This window comes from Neofelis nebulosa, chromosome 18 (assembly GCF_028018385.1).
Source record: "Neofelis nebulosa isolate mNeoNeb1 chromosome 18, mNeoNeb1.pri, whole genome shotgun sequence".
Lineage (NCBI taxonomy): Eukaryota > Metazoa > Chordata > Mammalia > Carnivora > Felidae > Neofelis > Neofelis nebulosa.
This window is the reverse complement of record NC_080799.1, coordinates 3,968,363-3,988,038: the sequence shown is the minus strand read 5'-3', so window position 1 is coordinate 3,988,038 and position 19,676 is coordinate 3,968,363. Positions and strand designations below refer to the sequence as shown.

The window sequence follows — 19,676 nt, the reverse complement described above, 5'->3', positions numbered from 1 at the left end:
AAACCAGCCAAAGGAGGGCAGGGAAGCAGTTCCTCAAACCACAGGGGCTGGGGCCGCCAGCACACAGCCACTGGTTAGGAGCACAGCCTCTGGAGGTGGGCGTCTGTTCCTACTTGTGAGTCCCAGCTCCATCCAGTGTTTGTTGTGACCTGGGGCTGGGTGTTAGCTTTTTGGAGCCTCAGTTTCCCCACGTGTAAAAACAGGATGTGGAACATTGTTTTGTGGCTCAAGTATCAAACACTAACATGGAACAGAACACATAGTAAGCACCAAGTAAAAATTAGCTGCTTTTATTACTTGTGAGGGTTTAGCTTAAAGCAGGCAAGAGAAGCCTTCAACCTAGGACCGTGTCCCTACTGTCTTAATCCCAGGGGTGCAGGAGACCAGCCAGTGGCTCTTACTCCCCTTCCAATCCTGGGGGATTTCTTGGACATTTCTGATCTTTACTCTTGGCATGTTTTGATAAGGTGTGTGTGTGAGTGTATGTGTGAAGAAGCACAAGAAAGAGGCCAGCAGAGGATACTGCCTTGGAGAAGTGTTTCTTCTTTCCGGTTAAACTCTCATTCTGCCCCACTCACAAATAGAATCCCAGCACCATAGTTTTACAGGATCCGTCTCCCCAGATTCATCACTCTGCCATCACTGTCTGTGCTTCGACATCCAGAGCCCACCCTTCAGGGCCGTGAGGGCGGACCCCCAACCCTTGAGTCTTTCCTGGCCAGCGTGCTGACCAGCAGTGCATCTGGGTTTCAGGCTGAGCAGCAAGCCCCTGCTGACGTCGGATGAGTACGAGCTTGGAGCAGGGATGAGGAAGAGACACAAGGGACCTGAGGAGGAACACGATGCCCTGGTTGGAACAGGGAAAGCTAGGGGCAGGAACCAGCCTTGGGACGAGCACGAAGCCTCGTCGGACTTCATGAGTCAGGTCAGTAACCCTGTGTTCCAGAGATGCTGCCATCTTAGAGTGGAAGGTCTGGAGGGTGTGCCAGAGTTCACGCTCCCTTTGCAGGTCTGTTGGCCCCGCCTGCTGCACAGACACTGTAGAAATGATTGTCTTAGTGCCAGAAGAACTGTCCTCTAGTCTTCCTTATTGCACAGAGGAGAAAATCCAGGCCCAGAGGAGGTCAGAGACTTAACCAGACTAGCGCAGCCTCAGGTAGAGCGGAGACGGAAAGCCACTCTCCCCCCCCCCCCCCCCCCCCCCCGCCATGCATGCTCGGTGACCCTTTGCTGAAGCCAGGAAGAGAGATTGCAAGTTCTTAACCAGATAACACAGTTACTATTGTTTAACAGTGTAATTGTTCAACGAGCAGCTTCACCATTCTGTAGTTCTCAGAAGCAAGGGCTTGATCCCATCATAATTTCCTTGTGAACTCTCCAGAGGTAATGGGGTGAGAGCCAGCTCCTTGATTTTTCTGATTTCTGCAGAGCATTGAAATCGGCCACTTAAGGCCCTTGTCTCTAAATACTAATGTACCTTGTCATCTTTCCCCATAAGGCCCCATGCAAGGGGCTGTATGTTGATTTGGCCATCAGAGCGAAATAACACACATAAGGGGGATTGCATCCAGGAGGAGGGAATAGAGCCAGTTTGTAGATCAGCATCCTTTATTCACAAATTGTGAAGGATACTTTTGGTTGTTTAAATGGCCCTATCCCAACTATCCCCCGCCTTACAATAGGTTACCTGATTCAAGAAAAATAGAGACAAAACGTTCAAATGAGGGGCATTAACGGCTTTGAAACTGCACATTTCCCTTTGACAATGAGTGACTACAGCAGACTTGGAACCAGGAATTTAATCTGTGAAATCTTGAGTCGTGCTTTCTGCTTCAGGCATCCAGGGCACGCTCGTAGGGCGTTCTCTTGTCGGCTAGGCACATTTAGTTGGATGGGCTGCTTTAGGTGGGAATCCATGGTATGACCTGGGTTTTCCATCTCGGTTCCATGCCTCTGACCTAATCCAGCTGCCTTCTGCTCATGGGCTGTGCTGCCTGCTTGAAGGGCTTCCCTAGGAGGCACCAGACAGCGCCAGGCAAAGCCAGTGGAAATGCCAGTGTTCATGAGAACTGTAACCGCAGTAACAGCTCTGTGATAAAAGCTTTGTGGGCCTGATCTTGTTCATCTTCAGAAAAACCCCCAAGATGCCCATACATAATTACCGCCGATTTACAGAGCAGAAGAACTGAGGCTAAGAGGAGGTGAGCAGCTTGCTAGAAGCCACGGAGGCAGGAGGAAAGGACCGGAGCCCAGCTTCGGCACAGCCTGGGCACCGAAACACACGATCCTGTTTTGCCAAACGTCTTAACCCGTGACTCCCCAACTTCCCTCTCCAGCTAAAGATTAAAAAGAAGAAGATGGCCAGTGACCAGGAGCAACTGGCAAGCAAGCTGGACAAGGCCCTCTCCCTCACGAAGCAGGACAAGTTGAAGTCGCCCTTCAAGTTCTCGGACAGTTCTGGAGGGAAGTCCAAAGCGAGCGGGGGCTGCGGCAGGTACTTGACGCCCTATGACAGCCTGCTGGGCAAGGACCGGAAGGCGCTGGCCAAAGGCCTCAGCCTGTCTCTCAAAGCCTCCAGAGAAGGTAAACACAAAAGGGCCGCCAAAGCCAGGAAGATGGAGGTGGGCTTCAAGGCCAGAGGCCAGCCCAAGTCGGCCCACTCCCCGTTCGCCTCGGAAGTGAGCAGCTACTCCTACAGTAAGTAGCGGATGCCGCGCCGCCTTGGGGCATTTCCTCTCCTCAGTCTCCTCTCTCTGCATCTCGTGGGCGCTCGAACGTCTCCTGCTTTTGCGCGGGCTCCAGGCCGGAAGTGCGTGCGTGAGGTTGGGGGGGGGGTGCCTAAAGCAGAAGTGCCTGTGATTGGCGGGCGCCCGTGATTGGCGGGTGGGAGCGGAAGTCCGCTTGCCCTCGTGTACCGGCCTTCCGCTTGTTCGCTTGTTCGAGGGGAAGCCGTCTGTGTGGGAGGCTTTGCGCCACCGAGTTGGCGGCCGCTGGGCCTAGAGCGGTCGCTCGCGACGACCATAGAGAGGAGTCCGTCTCCCCTGCCCACAGGCGGCTTTCTGTCCTGGGGCCGGAGATTCAGAGGAACGGTGTCCGGTGTCCGTGGAGAGGGCGCCGTGCTGGTCGGCGCACCGAGGGCTGTGCGGGCCGTGTTTCACTTTGTTTCCGACAAAGACAGTCCTCCAGGTGGCTGCCCCGCGTCGTTCCCGAGGGTGGAGGCCGAGGCCGGGCGAGGTTGACCGCCAGGGGTGGGGAGTTGGCGGGGCCCGGATGGCTCGGCTCCCAGGACGGGAGCTGTGGAGCCTGGGAGCGCAGCCGCGGAGGGGCTGAGCGGTCTCGCACTGGCCCGGAGCCCGCCGCGTCGGAGTTCCTTACCTGGGCGGTGGGCCTTGGGCCTTGGGCCTTGGGCCCGCCCGCCCGGCTCTCCAGGGGCCCCGGGGCCGCTGCGTGGTGCGTGTGTGGGCCGAGCCCCTAGTGCCCGGGACCGATGCGCACCAAGCGTGTGGCCGCCGCAGGAGAGCCAGGCGGGGCTTCGTGGCTCCTGGCAGTTGTCCGCGGGGTTCGTTTGGGGAGTCCCAGGCTCCGACTGGGGTGGGCGGCTTTTTCCCTTGACGACTGCCTGGCTGTGTGTGTCTGGGCTTTTGATTGACTCTGCGTGGTCCATGAGGTGTCGGGAGGGCAGCGGTTGAACGTCACGTGCAAGAAAGCCGACACTTGTAATGTTATTAGAAAGTTTGTTTTCTTAAGGAAAGGAAATAAAGTTTGGTGGACATGGGGTTATCATCGTCTGCTTCCCATGGCTGTCCTGAACTTTAAGTGAGTTCACGTCAGTGAAGAACTTGAGGCGCGCGCATGCGTGTGCATACGTGTGTGTGTGTGTGTGTGTGTGTTTTAATGTTCGTGGTTTTGGTTGCTGTGGACTGAAGGGTTTCTAGGGCTGATGCAGAGACGTGTGTGAAGTAAACAGCACCTTTGTGGCTTATGTGCTCAGGACATGCTTGATTGCGATAGCTTTGATGGCCCTACGGTCGTGATGGGTATGATCCGAGCAGGAGTGCCCTGGCCCATGGCCACCATGAGCTCATACCAGAAACTCCTAGCTCTGGAGGAAGAGGGAAGAAGGGTTTTCCTCTGCTGTTTGTATCTCTGCTGGTTTTGGAACGATGGAGGGAGTGGGGAGCATTGCTGCGGCTCTTATGTTTCAAGGGTGAGTGGCCACTGGGTGTCGCCTGGCTGGTTGCCAGGTAAGAATCCTGTACCTTCCCACTTCTAGGTGGTTGGGGTACGTTTAGAGACCAGAGATCGGTTCAGCCTCTGAGATGTTTGGCGTGCTCTGAGCCAGTGAGTCTGCTGTGCGCACGTGTGTGCATGCACAAAGCGATGTTCAGATTGCTAGTCTAGCTGTTGGGTCTGTGCCTAAATTCCATCGTCCAGGTGAGAAGTGAGTAAACGTTGCAACATACAGGTCTAAAGGTCTGACTCCAACTAGATGCTCGCTCTGATACGCGGCTGGATCTGGAGAGGGCCCTCGTTTGTATTTTTTATGTTGGCTTTTCCGCGGTTCTAGGTAAGCGAGACTACGCGGTCACAAAGAGGACAAGAGTGTTTTCTAGCACAGGGATGGCTGGCAGGAGATGGGAGGAGAGAACAGAACGTTCTTCTCTTTTTCGTTTTGGGGTTTTACAACTCTTGGGCTGTAGGGGTCGGGGACGTGCCTGGTGGGAAGCCGATTGGGTTGTCATCACCCACGAGTGGCTCTGGCCTGGGATGCGGCCTTGGGAACGATGGGCAGGGGCCTGGTGGGGCTTGTCTTTGTCCTAGCTCTGCCTGGAGTTTGGAGGCCATCCTGCCGTTGGGGTCTTGACGTGGAAAGCCCAGGTAGAGGAGGAGGCAGCCAGTGGACGCTGCGTCCCCCTCGCCTCCTGCACCCGACGCGTATAGTTTTCTTGTGGATTTGCAAATGGCAGGTGCTGCCAGAGCTGTGTCTCTGTTAGTGTTCCTCTTGTTCCGAGTGGATTTGATCAGATCAAGGGGTTATAGTTTCTGGCTGCCGAGCCCTTTCTTCCAACGACTTCTTGGTTGGGATGGGCTTGGAAGGGGCCAGAGCTGTGCCTGCTTGACCGTGGCACTCCCCCTCCCCAAAGCTGGGGGATCCTCTCCCGGGAGAGCTTGGGAACCTTGACCTCACCTGCACGGTGAGGCTGGAGACAGGGAAGCCAGCAGCAGTGTGCTGGCAGCCCGGCCCTTCGATAGGAAAAAGTTGGGGGGAAGCCTTGAGTTGTCCCATCATTTGCCAGTTTCCTTGGTGCAACCGCTTTCACGATGGCCCATCTCGATGCGCCTTTGGGATGTTGCTGGGTGGGGAGTTGGGGTGCGCGTGCGTGATTGTCGTCATGAGCCTGCCTGTGCCACCCTGTGCCGGGGCAAACGGGTATTCTGGGGGAGAAGAGCTTTACCGGGGCCCTTCCTTTCTTGGGCCTTGTCCCTCCCCGTGTCCCCACGTGCTGGGTGCAGTGACCTCCATGACCACGGGCGAGACCCTCACGAGTGTGGGGCTCCTGCCTCCCGCCAGGGCCCAGAAAGGCCTTGGCAGAAGTGGCTGTCTGGTGGGCGGGGCCGGCAGCAGCCAGCCCGGATAGGACAAGCTCTGTGATGCCTGTGGCTTGGAGGCCTCCCGGGCGAGAGGCGAGAGGTCCAGGCGGTGGGGCACGGCTTGTTCCGCAGCCAGTAGGCATTTGGACCTCTCTGCCCTAGCACGCGCCAGGGCCTTCTCGAAACCGCTAGTAGCGAGAGACGCCAGCCCTTCCCCGCCCAGCACCCCATGACTTACTGTGTCAAAAACTACTTTGACTGCAGATACGGACTCAGAGGAAGACGAAGGATTCCTGAAGGACGAGTGGTCTGCCCAAGGCCCGTCCAGCTCCAAACTGACGTCCTCCATCCTGTGTGGCATGGTGGCAAAGAACGGCAAGCCGGCCGGGGGCCCCAAGCTGAGCGAGCGGGGCCTGGCGGCCGCCCGGACTCTCAAACCCAAGCCGGCCGCCGGCAGGAAGCAGCCCTTTTGTTTGCTGCTTCGAGAGGTCGAGGCCCGATCCTCCTTCAGCGATTCCTCGGAGGACTCGTTTGACCAAGGTTACTAGCTCCAAACACAAAATACCTTCCGTGTTTCCTAGCGAGAGAGTGAGTGAGAGAGAGCGCGAGAGAGCGAGCGCGAGCGAGCGAGCACGCAGGAGATGGCAGGAGATGGCGGGCAGAGGTGGCCCGTCTGGGACGCCTCGGGAAGGGCGGCCGTCTTGGTTCTTGGCAGCGTAGCCTGCCGTATCCGCCTGAGTCTTTATTTTTGTTCTTACCTGTACCCGTATCATTGTGATAACGCCACGGCCTGGCTCTTTTTGAGCTTTTATATGGACTGTTTTTAGTCTCCGCCCCTGTCCATTCTCCCCCTCTGCCCTCCTCCTCGCCTCCTCTGCCCCCTAGACCGCAGGCCTGGGTTGGGCGCTCTCGGGCGCGGACCCGGAGGAGGCCCCCGAGGGACATTTTGTAAATGGAATTCTGTCGTGTGGGCGTGTGACTTGATGTTTGTACCGCGATTTTGGTAATACCGAGCTTTATTAAACATACCGAGTTCATTTTTAACTAAACCCGTGTGCCTTGTCTCTCTTGCTGTGTCCTTACTAGACCGTTAGGTTGCTGCTCCCCCCCCCCCCCCCCCGTTTTGTCCCTCCTTCCCTCCCCCCCGCCCCTCCCCCCCCCAGGGGCGGAGCTGGGGCGTGCAGTCTGCCGCTCTTTTCTATTGTTCAGGCGTCCCCGGTAGCTCTTGGCATGCGTTTCATTCTTCAGACCGAAAGTCAGCTGCGTTCACCTCCAGCTTCATCTTTCTTCCTTTTTGTAATTTTTATTTTTTTTTAGCTGCTCGTTTGTTTTTTTTATTTTCTTAAAGCTCTGTTCCTGTGTAACAGCGGTTTAAAAATACGAACACTCGTTTCCTAACACGTCCTTCTGTTTTAAAGGGCACGTAGGCAGTGCAGGGTCAAGACCGTTTGCTGCCCCGAGTTTCGTTGTGAGATGTGAAGGCGTGGGCCTCATTGCCGTGTTGAGCGGCGGGGCACAGGCTTCGCCGAGAGCACTGGCCCAGGAGCCCACAGGCCTGGTCTGCTGGCACCCCGGCCCAGCCCGGGGAACCTCATTCGCCTCACTTGTGAAGAGAGGGTGGGGTTCAGTGACCCCTGCGAACACCCTGGCTCTGACTTTGCCCGGGTTAGGTGCGTCCCAGGGGCGGCGGGGGAGCCAGAGGATCCCTAAGTGTTTCCTCACCCTACTTTAGCATTTGCTTCAGGGTGGACCCCCCCCCCCTTCAGGGATTCCCAGAGCCCGGACCCCACGCTCCCTGAGTGAGGCCCAGACACGTAGAGGCCAACCTGGACGGGAACTGGCTTGGGCCCTGGGGCTGGACTCTACCCTGATTGTGTTCCTGGTCCGCCTTCTCCCTGCCCACACCCCTCGTCCTGATAGGCCCACACCCATCTTGGGTGACCAGGAGACGGCACAGCAGGGGGCCAGGTGCCCTTGGGACTCTCCTGTGCTGCTGCCCTCAGTCTGGGCCTCGGGGGGGAGGCCACTAACCAACCAGCCAGCCTCCTTTGCCGGGCCTCCCTCAGCCCTGGCCTCTGCAGACCAGTCTGGCTGGTTCATCATTCCCTGACCCCCTTCCTTTCCTCCCCGGGCTCCTCCCCTTTAAAGCCAAAGTTCCAGCTCCCATGTTTTTAAGCTCTCCTGCCCCAGCTCAGATCCTGTAGAGAAGCAGGCAGCCCCTCCCGCTCTGATCTCTTCTTCGCAAGGGGCCACTGGCCCAGAGTGGGCAGAGGGAGCCAGGGGCCCTCAGACCAGGCCGGATGCAGCCGTGGAGAGAGCCCAGATAGGGGGAGGGGAGAGGCCTTGCTGCGCACACCAGCTGGCGAGGTCTTGACAGGGATATTTGGGTAATAGGGACTTCTGACATCCGGTACTAAAACACCTGACTGCTTGGCTTTCTAGTGTCTGCTCTCTCCTCCCAGCAGCTTGACCATACCTTCACCCTTGATCCCTACCCATGATGCTTTGAATGTCTGTTTTGGTCTCTTGCATTTGCTCTCACGCTGCACTCTGGACGCAAAGCGAAGGCTGGGAGTAGGGCAGACGGCGCAGCGGGTCACTGAGCTTGGGTGCGAGCCTGGCTCGTTGCTCCGTAGGTAGGCAAAACCCTTTTCTTTGTGTCCCCTCTGCACCCCCCCTCCTCGGGGTTTGCCCCCATCGGCTATGGCAGCAGCGGATTGCTTTGGCATTTATCAATCGGGTTTTGGAAACCGAACCAAGTTAACAACAGACAACCCCACTGTACTGAGCCGAGATTTTTGTTGGTGGTGTTTTTTGTTTCTTTTTATAAAAGTTTTTCTCTATTTCCTTGGGCTTCTTTGTTGGGACTTTTTCTACCCTCTGCCCTTGGCAAGCCCTGTGACCTCAGGTGTGGACAGCTCTAGAAAGGCTTTCTTGGTCCGGAGACCCCCCTCTACTCCCCCTGTCCCGCAGACCCCAGCCTGAGTAGACCGGCCGCCATGGGAAACAGCCAGTGGGGGCTTGTCACGCTCCCAGCAGCCGGAGGTGGGGAGCGTCTCGGGAGACCAAGATCCTCTGTGTCTCCGCTTTGGGGGAAGCACGCCCTGGTTTTGACTTTTCCCTTCCAAGCACTCTCCCGTCTCAGGGTGCTGGGATTGGGCTGCTGCTGGCCGACTGGTGTCCAACATAGACATCCCGGGCATCCGGAAACCCAGAGCCAGCCCTCCCCCACCGGACGTTGCCGATGGGGACTCCTGGATGGGAGAGAGTTCTGGAGTCTCCACACCTGAGCAGCCAGGGGAGGCCTTCTCTACAAGGGAAAACCGGCCACACGTCTGACCCCGTGCCCCCACCCCGGCCAGCCCCCCGCCCGCCACCCTGCTCAAATTGGCCCACCCCAGGGAGGCCCGCTGTGGGGGACCCAGGCGCTGTCGAAAGTCTGCCTACACTTAGCCTGCTTTGCCGCTGTGGCCCGCTGGGGCGGAGACAGAACCATGTGATGTCTGCAATGTGAATGGACCGCAAGTGTGCACTGCCTGCCTGCTTGCCCCGCTGGCCTCCATCCTGCTTCATCCATTGCTCCGGGGGGCCGGGTCTCCTCCTCCAGCTCCTCCTCCTCCTCCTCCCCCCCCCCCCCTCCTCCTCCTAACAAACCTCTGTCTCTGCCTCCTGCCTTTCTCAACTCCCTTCAGGGATTCCTTGAGCTCATCTCCACCTTCCTCACCGAGGGGTCGCTCGGCACAGACCGAGGCTCCCTCGGTTAAGGGTTAAACAGAACCCCTGCCTCCGTTGGCGCACCCAGGGCCGCCACTTTGGGCTGTTAGTTGCACGCAAGCAGGCAGGTGGCTTGGGGCGTGGTGTGAGAACGTGGACTTGGCCAGCTGTCTCTGTCCCTCTCCATCCCCTGAGCCCAGGTGCTTCCCAAGGTAGAGTAGGGAGGATCTGGGCCACCTCCGTATTTCCCTTCCCCCTTCCTGCTGCAGAGGGGCACCTCCAGCCTCGCCTGGCCCTGCCCTTGGTCACCAGCCCCCAGAGCCACCTTCACACTCCCAGCAGTCTGGGCAGACCCCACCCTTGGGCAGATGTCCCTTGGGCATCTCGTGGGCAGTCGGCTTCTGATGTTCTCGTGCCTGCCTGCCCTTGTGGTGTTAGCCTGTCTCTTGGGGAAGGTCGGAAGCAAGCTCGTTACCTGCCTACAGTCTCTTGGAGGGCTCGGTTCATGTGCAGGGAGCGCTGCCTTTCCTGCCCTGCCTGCCAGCCTGCCACCTGCCCTGCCTTTGTTCCCATGGCCCGAGCTGGGCTCAGAGCTGCAGGTTCCCAGGCGGGAGGCCGCTTCCCATGGATAAGTACATCTCTGTTCACCAGCTGGAGACACAGGCTGAAGCTCCTTTAGATTCTTTCCAGGAGATTCTGGGTGGCAAGACAGCCAGGCAGCCCTGGGTTTGAGTCCTGCCTGAGCACTTGGCCGCACCGAGTCTCCGTCTCCTGGTGTAGAGTGGGCTGACCTGGGTGCTTCTCCCTTCCCGGCTCCCCATGGGTCGTGAGGCATAGCCAGCTTGTGGCTCCCTTGGCCTTGGGGACAGTGGCTTCTTTCTGCTCAACAGGCTTGCCCTGTTTGTTTGATGCTTGTTGAGCCTGCGAAGTGCTTTCTCCTACATATTGGGAGCCTCCCCTTACCTGGGGGAGGGGGGGCGCTGGGGAGACCACCCCTTGCCACAGATGAGACAATAGGTGCTCACGGAGGGCTGAGATTTGCCCCAGGCTTCTTGGCTCAGGGGGATCCTTGGAAGTCAAGTTTGGATCCCAGCGTCTGCTCAGGGCTACAACCCAGGGGGTTTCCACTCCCCCAAGAGGAGATCAAACTCCACGTTCTCACCACCAGCCCCAGACCCCCAGGCGCCTGAGTCCCCAGGGCCCTCTCCTGCCTCCTTTCTGTCCCTCCCTGGCCTCCTCTTTCCTTCTCTCCTGCCTCCTTCCTCAGCCTCCATGTTGTATGTCGGGGCGTGTGTGTGTGTGTGCGCGCGTGCGTGAGACGGAGAGAGCTGTCTCCAGTCCTTGTCCGTGTGTCTGTCCCCCTCCCCACAGCACAGGTGCATGTGGTGTTCCCCTTACAGAAACCCTCTGATTCCCAAGGCCGCTGCCCACCTCTGGGCTGTCCGGGATGCCCATGTCTTGGGCTTGCTGTGATGGGGTCACTGGGCCATCGGGGGGACTTGTGGGCTGGTATTGGACCACCCCCGGCCGGTGAGGAGTGAGGAGCTAGGCTGGAGCTGTGGCATCCCTCGCTGGTGCCCCGGCCGAGCAGGGGCGGTGGGGGGTGGTACCCACCCGGGCCAAGGCTCTGACTCGCCCCCTGTTTTCTGCACCAGATGAGAGCTCCGAGGAGGAGGACGAGGAGGATGAGCTGGAGGAGGAGGAGGACGAGGCTGCCGGCGGCTATAGGCTGGGGCCCCGGGAACGGGCCCTGTCGCCAGGCCTGGAGGAGAGCGGGCTGGGCCTGCTGGCCCGCTTTGCAGCCAGTGCCCTCCCCAGCCCCACAGTGGGGCCGTCCCTCTCGGTGGTGCAGCTGGAGGCCAAGCAGAAGGCCCGGAAGAAGGAAGAGCGGCAGAACCTGATGGGTAAGTACCGGCAGGTGGACTTGCAGGGACGCCGCTGCCCCATCCTTCGGACAGGAAACCGAGGCTCGGAGGAGGCTAGAAGCAGAGCTGGGGGGGCCAGTGGAGCCCTGCCTCGTGGGCCCCCATCCCGAGCAGAGTGGTCCTGGTGACCTGGGCCCGGCCCGCCCCAGGAGGGGTCGCCAGAGCTCTGTAGGTGACCTTCATTGTATGTGCACCTGACGGACGTATGTGGCCTGGCCCCGTCCGCTTCAGGCGTCCGGGAACGGGCCGTTCCGGGAAGCACAGAGGCCTCAGATCTGCTCCCTGGGGGGCTGGAGCAGCCCAGGGGAGGCTACTCCAGGTAGGTGACACCCAGGCTGAAGCACGACAGAGAGGAGGCACTAGGCTAAGTGTCATAGGAGAAACACAGGTACAGGTAGAGGCACAGGCCGGCCACGCAGAGGTTTGGAGGAAGAGGAAGCCCTTTCTATCTGGGCGTTAGAGGCGGTTCATTCGGCGAGATGGCCATGCAGCCTGGGGTGGGGGCCCGGAGGAGGTCATCCCTAGGGGGTTGCCGGGTGCCGTGTGCCTGTTAGCCGGGCTCACCGTCCAGCTGCCCAGGTGGGCAAATGGAGATGGCCGGGAGCTCCGGCAGGAGGCGAGGCCTTGTACTGGGCCCACTTCTTCCTCTCTGCTTGTCCGGTCGTAGCCGTGCCTTCTTGGGACAAACAGGGGACCTTCTCCTGGGCCCACCTCCATTCCCACTAGGCCAAGTATCCCCACACGGACCTGGCTTACCTGCGTCCAGGGCGTTGGAGACTGAGATGGTCCCACATGTGTGTGCTGACCTGGGCTTGGCCCGCCCTCCCGGTCCCTCTCTGGGTCTCGGAGGTCCACGGGAGTCCCTCCTGGCAGGGGCCGGGACAGGGAACATGGGCACAGTACTGCCACCCTGCTCTCCCCCCAGGTCTCCCCCAGCTGCCCCTGGCTTCATTTCTTGCAGGCTCCAGGACAAAGGCTCATTCCTGCGGCCTGTACCGCCCCCTGGGACCCCATCTCTGGGGCAGCCTCGCAGTCTCCTTCCTCCTCCTCCTCACTCCCTCTCACCCCACGTCCTGCCGTTGTTCCCTGGGAACTTAGGGCCTGGTTCCCCCGGACAGTGGCGCTGGCCTCCCTTCCGGCTTGCCTTGCTCAGGTTTTCTTTATGGTGAAGCAGCTGGAGGGCTTTTCCTCAAAGGTCGCACTTGACCAGACCGCTTCTCTGCTGAGAACCTCTCACTGGTCCCCCATTGCCCTCTGGTCACATTCTACCTATCTGCTCCCCCACCCTCAGGCTGTGGCTGCTCAGACACCCATCATCCTGTCCACAGCCCCCAGCCTCACCCCCAAATGCACCAGCCATCCTGGAACCTGCCGGCTTCTGCATTTCACCCAGGTTGCCAAATGTATTGGCAGAGTTCACATCATCCACCTGCCGCCCCCACCCCATTTTTTTTTTTTTTTTAAACTCTGAGGGGTCTGTAGTGATGTTTTCTTCTTCATTGCTGATACAAATGACTTATTTCTGCTCTATTTCTTGGTCAGTGTGGCCAGAAGTTATCAATTTTATTAATTTCTGCCCTTTATTTCCTTCCTTCCTTCCTGTTCACTCTTGGTATAATTGCCAACCACTTCCTATTTTTTAAGGTGCAAGCTTAGGTTATCAACTTGGGACCTTCTTTTTTTTCTTGTGGAGACTTGTAAAGCTCTCCCTCAACACTGTTTTAGCCGCATCTCATGCATTTTATGTTGTCCTGTTTTTAGTATGACTCAGTTCAACACATTTCTTTTTTTGTTAATTTTATTTTTTTAAATTTACACGCAAATTAGTTGGCATTTAGCGCAACAATGATTTCAGGAGTAGATTCCTTAAAGCCCCTTACCCGGTTGGCCCATCCCCACTCCCACAGCCCCTTCAGTAACCCTCAGTTTGTTCTCCATATTTATGAGTCTCTTCTGTTTTGTCCCCTCCCTGGTTTTATATTATTTTTGCTTCCCTGCCCGTATGTTCATCTGTTCTGTGTCTTAAAGTCCTCATATGAGTGAAGTCATGATTTTTGTCTTTCTCTGACTGACTGATTTCACTTAGCATACTACCCTCCGGTTCCATCCACGTAGCTGCAAATGGCAAGATTTCATTCTTTTTGATGGCCGAGTAATACTCCATTGTATATATAGACCACATCTTCTTTATCCATTCATCCATCGATGGACATTTGGGCTCTTTCCATCTTTTGGCTATTGTTGATAGTGCTGCTATAAACATTGGGGTGCATGTGCCCTTTTGAAACAGCACACCTATATCCCTTGGATAAATACCAAGTAGTACAATTGCTGGGTCATAGGGTAGTTCTGTTTTTAGTTCTTTTGAGGAACCTCCATGCAGTTTTTCCAGTTTGCATTCCCACCAGCAGTCAAAAGAGATCCTCTCTCTCCATATCCTCGCCAACATCTGTTGTTGCCTGAGTTGTTCATATTAGCCATTCTGACAGGTGTGAGGTGGTATCTCATTGTGGTTTTGACTTGTATTTCCCTGATGATGAGTGATGTTGAGCAGTTTTTCACGTGTCAGTTGGCCGTCTGGATGTTTTCCTTGGAGAAGTGTCTATTCATGTCTTTTGCCCATTTCTTCACTGGATTATTTGTTTTTTGGGTGTTGAGCTTGGTAAGTTCTTTATAGATTTTGGATACTAACCCTTTATCTGATATGTCGTTTGCAAATATCTTCTCCTTTTAGTTTTGCTGATTGTTTCTTCAGCTGTGCAGAAGATTTTTATTTTGGTGAGGTCCCAATAGTTCATTTTTACTTTTGTTTCCCTTGCCTCCGGAGACGTGTTGAGTAAGAAGTTGCTGTGGCCAAGGGCAAAGAGGTTTTTGCCTGCTTTCTCCTCGAGGGTTCTGATGGTTTCCTGTCTTACATTGAGGTCTTTCACCCATTTTGAGTTTATTTTTTGTGTCTGCTGTAAGAAAGTGGCCCAGGCTCATTCTTCTGCATGTCGCTGTCCAGTTTTCCCAGCACCACTTGCTGAAGAGACTGTCTTTCTTCCATTGGATATTCCTTCCTGCTTTGTCAAAGACCAGTTGGCCATACGTTTGTGGGTCCATTTCTGGGTTCTCTATTCTGTTCCACTGGTCTCAGTGTCTGTTTTTGTGCCAAGTTCAACACTTTTCTTAATTTATCTTGTGATTTCTACTTTTATCCAATGATTATTTACAAGTATTATTTATTTTCCAAATATGGTGGGCATTACCTTGTTATTTACTTGTTACTGGTTTCTAACATAATTCCATCTTGGTCAGAAAAAGTACTCTATATAATTTCAATCTGTATTGTTTGTTTATTTTTTGAGAGAGAGAGAGAGAGAGAGAGAGAGAGAGAGAGAGAGGGAGAGAGAGCGAGCGCGCATGCACGCGCGTGTGTGTGAGCACAAGCAGGGGAGGGGCAGAGAGAGAGGGAGACACAGAATCCGAAGCAGGCTCCAGGCTCTGAGCTGTCAGCACAGAGCCCGATGCGGGGCTCGAACTCACAAACTGGGAGATCATGACGTGAGCCAAAGTCGGAGGCCCAAGCAACTGAGCCACCCAGGCGCCCCTATAATTTCAATCTTTTAAAATTTGAGGATATATGGTGTTTCCTAGTAAATGTACTGTGTGCGCTTAAAGAATGTGATTCTGACGTCATTATACACAGTGTTCTGTAAGTCACTCCGTTCTATCAGGCAAGTCAATGTGATTGAAAGTATTAAGATCTTGTGTGTCTTTACTAGTTGTCTAGTTTTATCAGTTGCTTACAGGTAAATATAAAACCTCCGGCTATGGATTGCAGGATTTTCTTTCTCCTTATAATTTAACTCTGGACGTTTGCTTCATGTATTTGAAGCTCTGTTATTGGGTGCATATGTACGTTTAGGAGTTCCTGTTTTCCTCTTAAAGTGATCCTTTTATTATTACCAAGTGTTCTGTCTCTTAATGTATTTTGTTTTGAAATCCCTCTTACCTGATATTAAACTGTCACTACCCTTTTTTTTTCATTTTGAGAGAGAGAGAGAGCACACCCATGAGTGTGTGCAGAGGATGGGAGGGCAGAGAAAGAGGGAGAATCTTAAGCAGGCTGCACGCCCATCGTGGAACCAGATGTGGGTGGGGCTTGGTTCTATCTCATGACCATGAGATCAAGACCTGAGCCGAAATCAAGAGTCGGATGCTTAACCTACTGAGCCACCCAGGCGCCCCACACTCGACCTTTGTTAATGCTTCCTCTTTGCGTGGTATGTCTTTTCCCACTCATTTAGTCATTTTACCTTTGTCTTAATATGTAAAGTCTCTTTTAGACAGCTTATAGTTGGGTCCTTTTCAATCTGTTTTGTAATCTCTGTCTTTTCATTGGAGAGCTTAATTTTTTAACATCTAATGTAATTATTGACATGCTCAGGTTTGAATCTACCCTTAAATCACAACTTTGTGGAGCTATAATTCACATCACATAAAATTCATCCTTTATTTTTTTTTATAATTTTTTTTTAACGTTTATTTATTTTTGAGACAGAGAGAGACAGAGCATGAACGGGGGAGGGGCAGAGAGAGAGAGGGAGACACAGAATCGGAAGCAGGCTCCAGGCTCTGAGCTGTCAGCACAGAGCTCGACGCGGGGCTCGAACTCACGGACCGCGAGATCATGACCTGAGCCGACGTCGGACGCTCAACCGACTGAGCCACCCAGGCGCCCCTAAAGTTCATCCTTTAAAGTGTACAATTTGATGGGTTTTTTTGTATTCACAGAGCTGTGCAACCATTATCACTGTCTAATTTCAGAACATTTTTATCCCCCCGTCCCCGACAAGAAACCCTATACCTATTCATATCACTCCCCCTATTCCCTGAACCACTATTCTCTGCCTTCTATGGATTTCTCTATCCTGGACATTTCATATAAATGAAATCATACCATATGTGGCTTTTCGTATCTGGCTGCTTTCAGTTGGTGTAATTGTCTGAAGGTTCATCCATGGTATATGTCAGTACTTACTACTTTTTTTTTTTTTTTTTTTTTTAGAGCAGTTTTAAGTTCGTAGCAAAATTGAGAGGAAGGTACAGAGATATCCTCTATACGTGCTATGCACCCCCCCACCCCCGCCCCACGCACAGCCTCCCCCCCATCATCGGCATTCCCCACCAAAGTGGTGCATTTGTTACCATTGATGAACCTACACGGACCCATCACTGTCACCCAGAATTCATAGTTTACATTAGGATTCACTCCTGGTGTTGTACATTCTGTGGGTTTGGGCACATGTGTAATGGTGTAAAAACACCATTAGAGTGTCATGCAGAGTAGTTTCACTGCCTAAAAATCCTCTGGATTCATCCCTCTCCTCCCCTCGCACCCTGGCAATCCCTGACACTCTTAATGTCTGCACAGTTTTGCCTTCTGTAGAATGTCACATACTATGCACTTAAAGGTGTCTCCGTGTCTTTTCATGACTTGACAGCTTGTTTCTTTTTAGCTTTTACCTTTGAATAATATTCCATTGTCTGGACGGGCCACCGTTTATTTATTCATTCACCTGTTCAAGGACATCTTGGTGGCCTCCAGGGTTTGGCGCTTTTGACTAAAGCTGCTGTAATCATCTGTGTGTAGTTTTGTGTGTGTGGACGCAAGTTTTTAACCCCTTTGGGTAAATACCAAGGAGGGTGATTGCTGGATCGTATGGCAGGAACACGTTCGGTTTTGTAAGACATTGCCGGAATGTCTTACAAAGTGGCTGTGCCGTTTTGCCTTCCCAGCAGCGGTGAACAGGATTTGTCAACCTTGCCAGCATTTAGCGTTAGTGTTTTGGATTTTGGACATTCTAATAGGTGTGTAGTGGTATTTTGTTGTTTTAATTTGCATTCCTAGTGACATGAGGCGGAACATCTTTTCGAATGCTTCTTTGCCATCTCTGTATCTCTGGTGACATGTCTATTCCAATTTTTGACCCATTTTTTAAATCGGGGTCTTTTCTTAGTGTTGAATTTTAAGAGTTCTTTATCTGTTTTGGAGAACGGACCTTTATCCGGTGTGTCTTTTGCAGAAATTTTCTCCTAGTCTCTGGCTTGTCTTTTCATTCTCTTTATGGTGTCTTTCACAAACCAGAAATTTCTACTTTTAGGGAAGCCCAGCTTTTGTGGATTGTCCTTTGGGTGTCGTATCTGAAAATTCACTGCCAAACCCAGGGTCATCTGGATTTCTCTTACCTTTTCTTTTAGGGGTTTTTTTTTTTTTTAAATTTTTTTTTTTAACGTTTATTTACTTTTGAGACAGAGAGAGACAGAGCATGAATGGGGGAGGGTCAGAGAGAAAGAGGGAGACACAGAATCCGAAACAGGCTCCAGGCTCTGAGCCGTCAGCACAGAGCCCGACGTGGGGCTCGAACTCACGGACCGTGAGAGCATGACCTGAGCCGAAGTCGGAAGCTTAACCGACTGAGCCACCCAGGCGCCCCTCTTTTAGGGGTTTTTGAGTTTTGCATTTTACATTTAGTCCTGTGATCCATTTTGGGTTAATTTTTGTAAAGACGTTAGTTCTGTGTCTAGGTTCACTTTTTTGCGTGTGGATCTCCAGTGGTTCCCATACCATTTGTTGAAAGAACATCTCCTTTCTCCATTGTATTGCCTTTACTCCGTGTCAAAGATTATGTGATTAAATTTATGGGAGTCTGTTTTGGGGTTCCATTCTGTGCCATTGATCTGTTTGTTCTTTTGTCAGTATCTCGTTGGATTACTGTGGCTTTATACTAGGTCTCGCAGTCATGTACTGTCTTCTTACTTTGTCCTTCTTCCATATTGAGTTGGTCATTCTGGGTTTCTTGCCTCTCCATATAGACTTTGGCATTAGTATGTTGATGTCCACTTCTGGGGGGGATTGTATCGAATCTATAGATCAAAATGGGAAGAATTGGCATCTTGACAATATCAAGTCTTCCTATCCATGAACATGGAAAGTCTTCTTTGATTTCTTGCATAAGAGTTTTGTAGTTTCCATCCCATAGCTCTTGTACATATTTTGTTAGATTTAACCTAGGTATTTCATTTTGGGGAGTGCTAATGTAAACAGTATTGTGTTTTAAATTTCAAATTCCACTTGTTCATTGCTAGTATGTAGGAAAGTGATGGACTTTGGTATGTGAAGATTGTAAAATGCAGCCTTGCTATGATTGCTTATTAATTCCAGGAGATTTTTGGGGTTTATTCTTTCAGATTTTCTACATAGGTACTCACTCATGGCATCCGTGAACAAAGATAGTTCTATTTCTTCTTTCCCAATCAATATACCTTTTTTTTTTTTTTTTTTAATTGCATTAGCAAGGACTTCTATGATCTTGAAAAGGAGTGGTGAGAGGGGACAACCTTGCCTTGTTCCTGATCATAGTGGAAAAGCCTCAAGTTTCTTTTTTTTTTTTTAATTTTTTTTTTTTAACATTTATTTATTTTTGAGACAGAGAGAGAGACAGAGCATGAATGGGGGAGGGGCAGAGAGAGAGGGAGACACAGAATCAGAAGCAGGCCCCAGGCTCCGAGCCATCAGCCCAGAGCCCAACGTGGGGCTCGAACTCACGGACCGTGAGATCGTGACCTGAGCTGAAGTCGGACGCTCAACTGACTGAGCCACCCAGGCGCCCCATGCCTCTATAGTTTCTTACCCGTAAATATGATGCTAGCTGTAAGGTTTTTGTAGATGTTGAGGAAGTTCTCCTCTGTGCTTACTTTACTGAGAGTTTTTATGATGAATGTATGTTGAATTTTGTCACATGCTTTTCCTGCATCTGTTAATATCATGAGGTTTTTCTTTAGCCTGTTGATGTGATGGACTACATTAATTGTTTTTGATTTCTGAATGTTGAACAAGCCCCGCATACCTGGGATAAATCTCACTTGATTGTGGCGTATAATTTTTTTCATACATTGCTGGATTTGATTTGCTAATATTTTGTTGATATTTCGCATTTATGTTTATGGGAGATATTGATGTGTAGTTTTCTCTGTCTGGTTTTGGTATTAGGATAATTCTGGCCTCGTAGAATGAGTTAGGAAGTATTCCTTCTGCCTCTGTCCTCTGGAAGAGATAGTAGAGAATTGGTATAATTTCTTCCTTAAATGTTTCGTTGACTTCAACAGTGACCACATTCGGGCTTGGCATTTTCTGTTTTAGAAGGTCATTAATTGTTGATTCAACTCCTTTAATAGATAAAGACCCTTCATAAAGACCTGTTTCTTCTTATGTGACTTCAGACCTTTTTATGTCTAAATAATACTCCATTTTATGAGTATACCACATTTTGTTTCTACTCTTTTGTTTTTGTTTCTGTTTGGGGGCTATCGTGAATAATGCAGCTCTGAATATTTATGTACATGTTTTTGTGTGGACATGTTTTCAGTTCTGGCTACATTTTTTTTTCAATGTTTATTCAT

General features: G+C 52.5%; 1 protein-coding gene across 1 annotated transcript in view; it reads left to right on the top strand.

Moving 5' to 3' along the window:
• Positions 1–19,676, top strand: part of TNRC18 (trinucleotide repeat containing 18) — an 87,119-nt gene that overhangs the window by 44,468 nt on the left and 22,975 nt on the right. Inside the window, 4 exon segments of the mRNA XM_058709874.1 lie at positions 754–925; positions 2,337–2,697; positions 5,857–6,132; positions 10,962–11,210. Coding sequence (XP_058565857.1) covers positions 754–925; positions 2,337–2,697; positions 5,857–6,132; positions 10,962–11,210 — 1,058 coding nt within the window.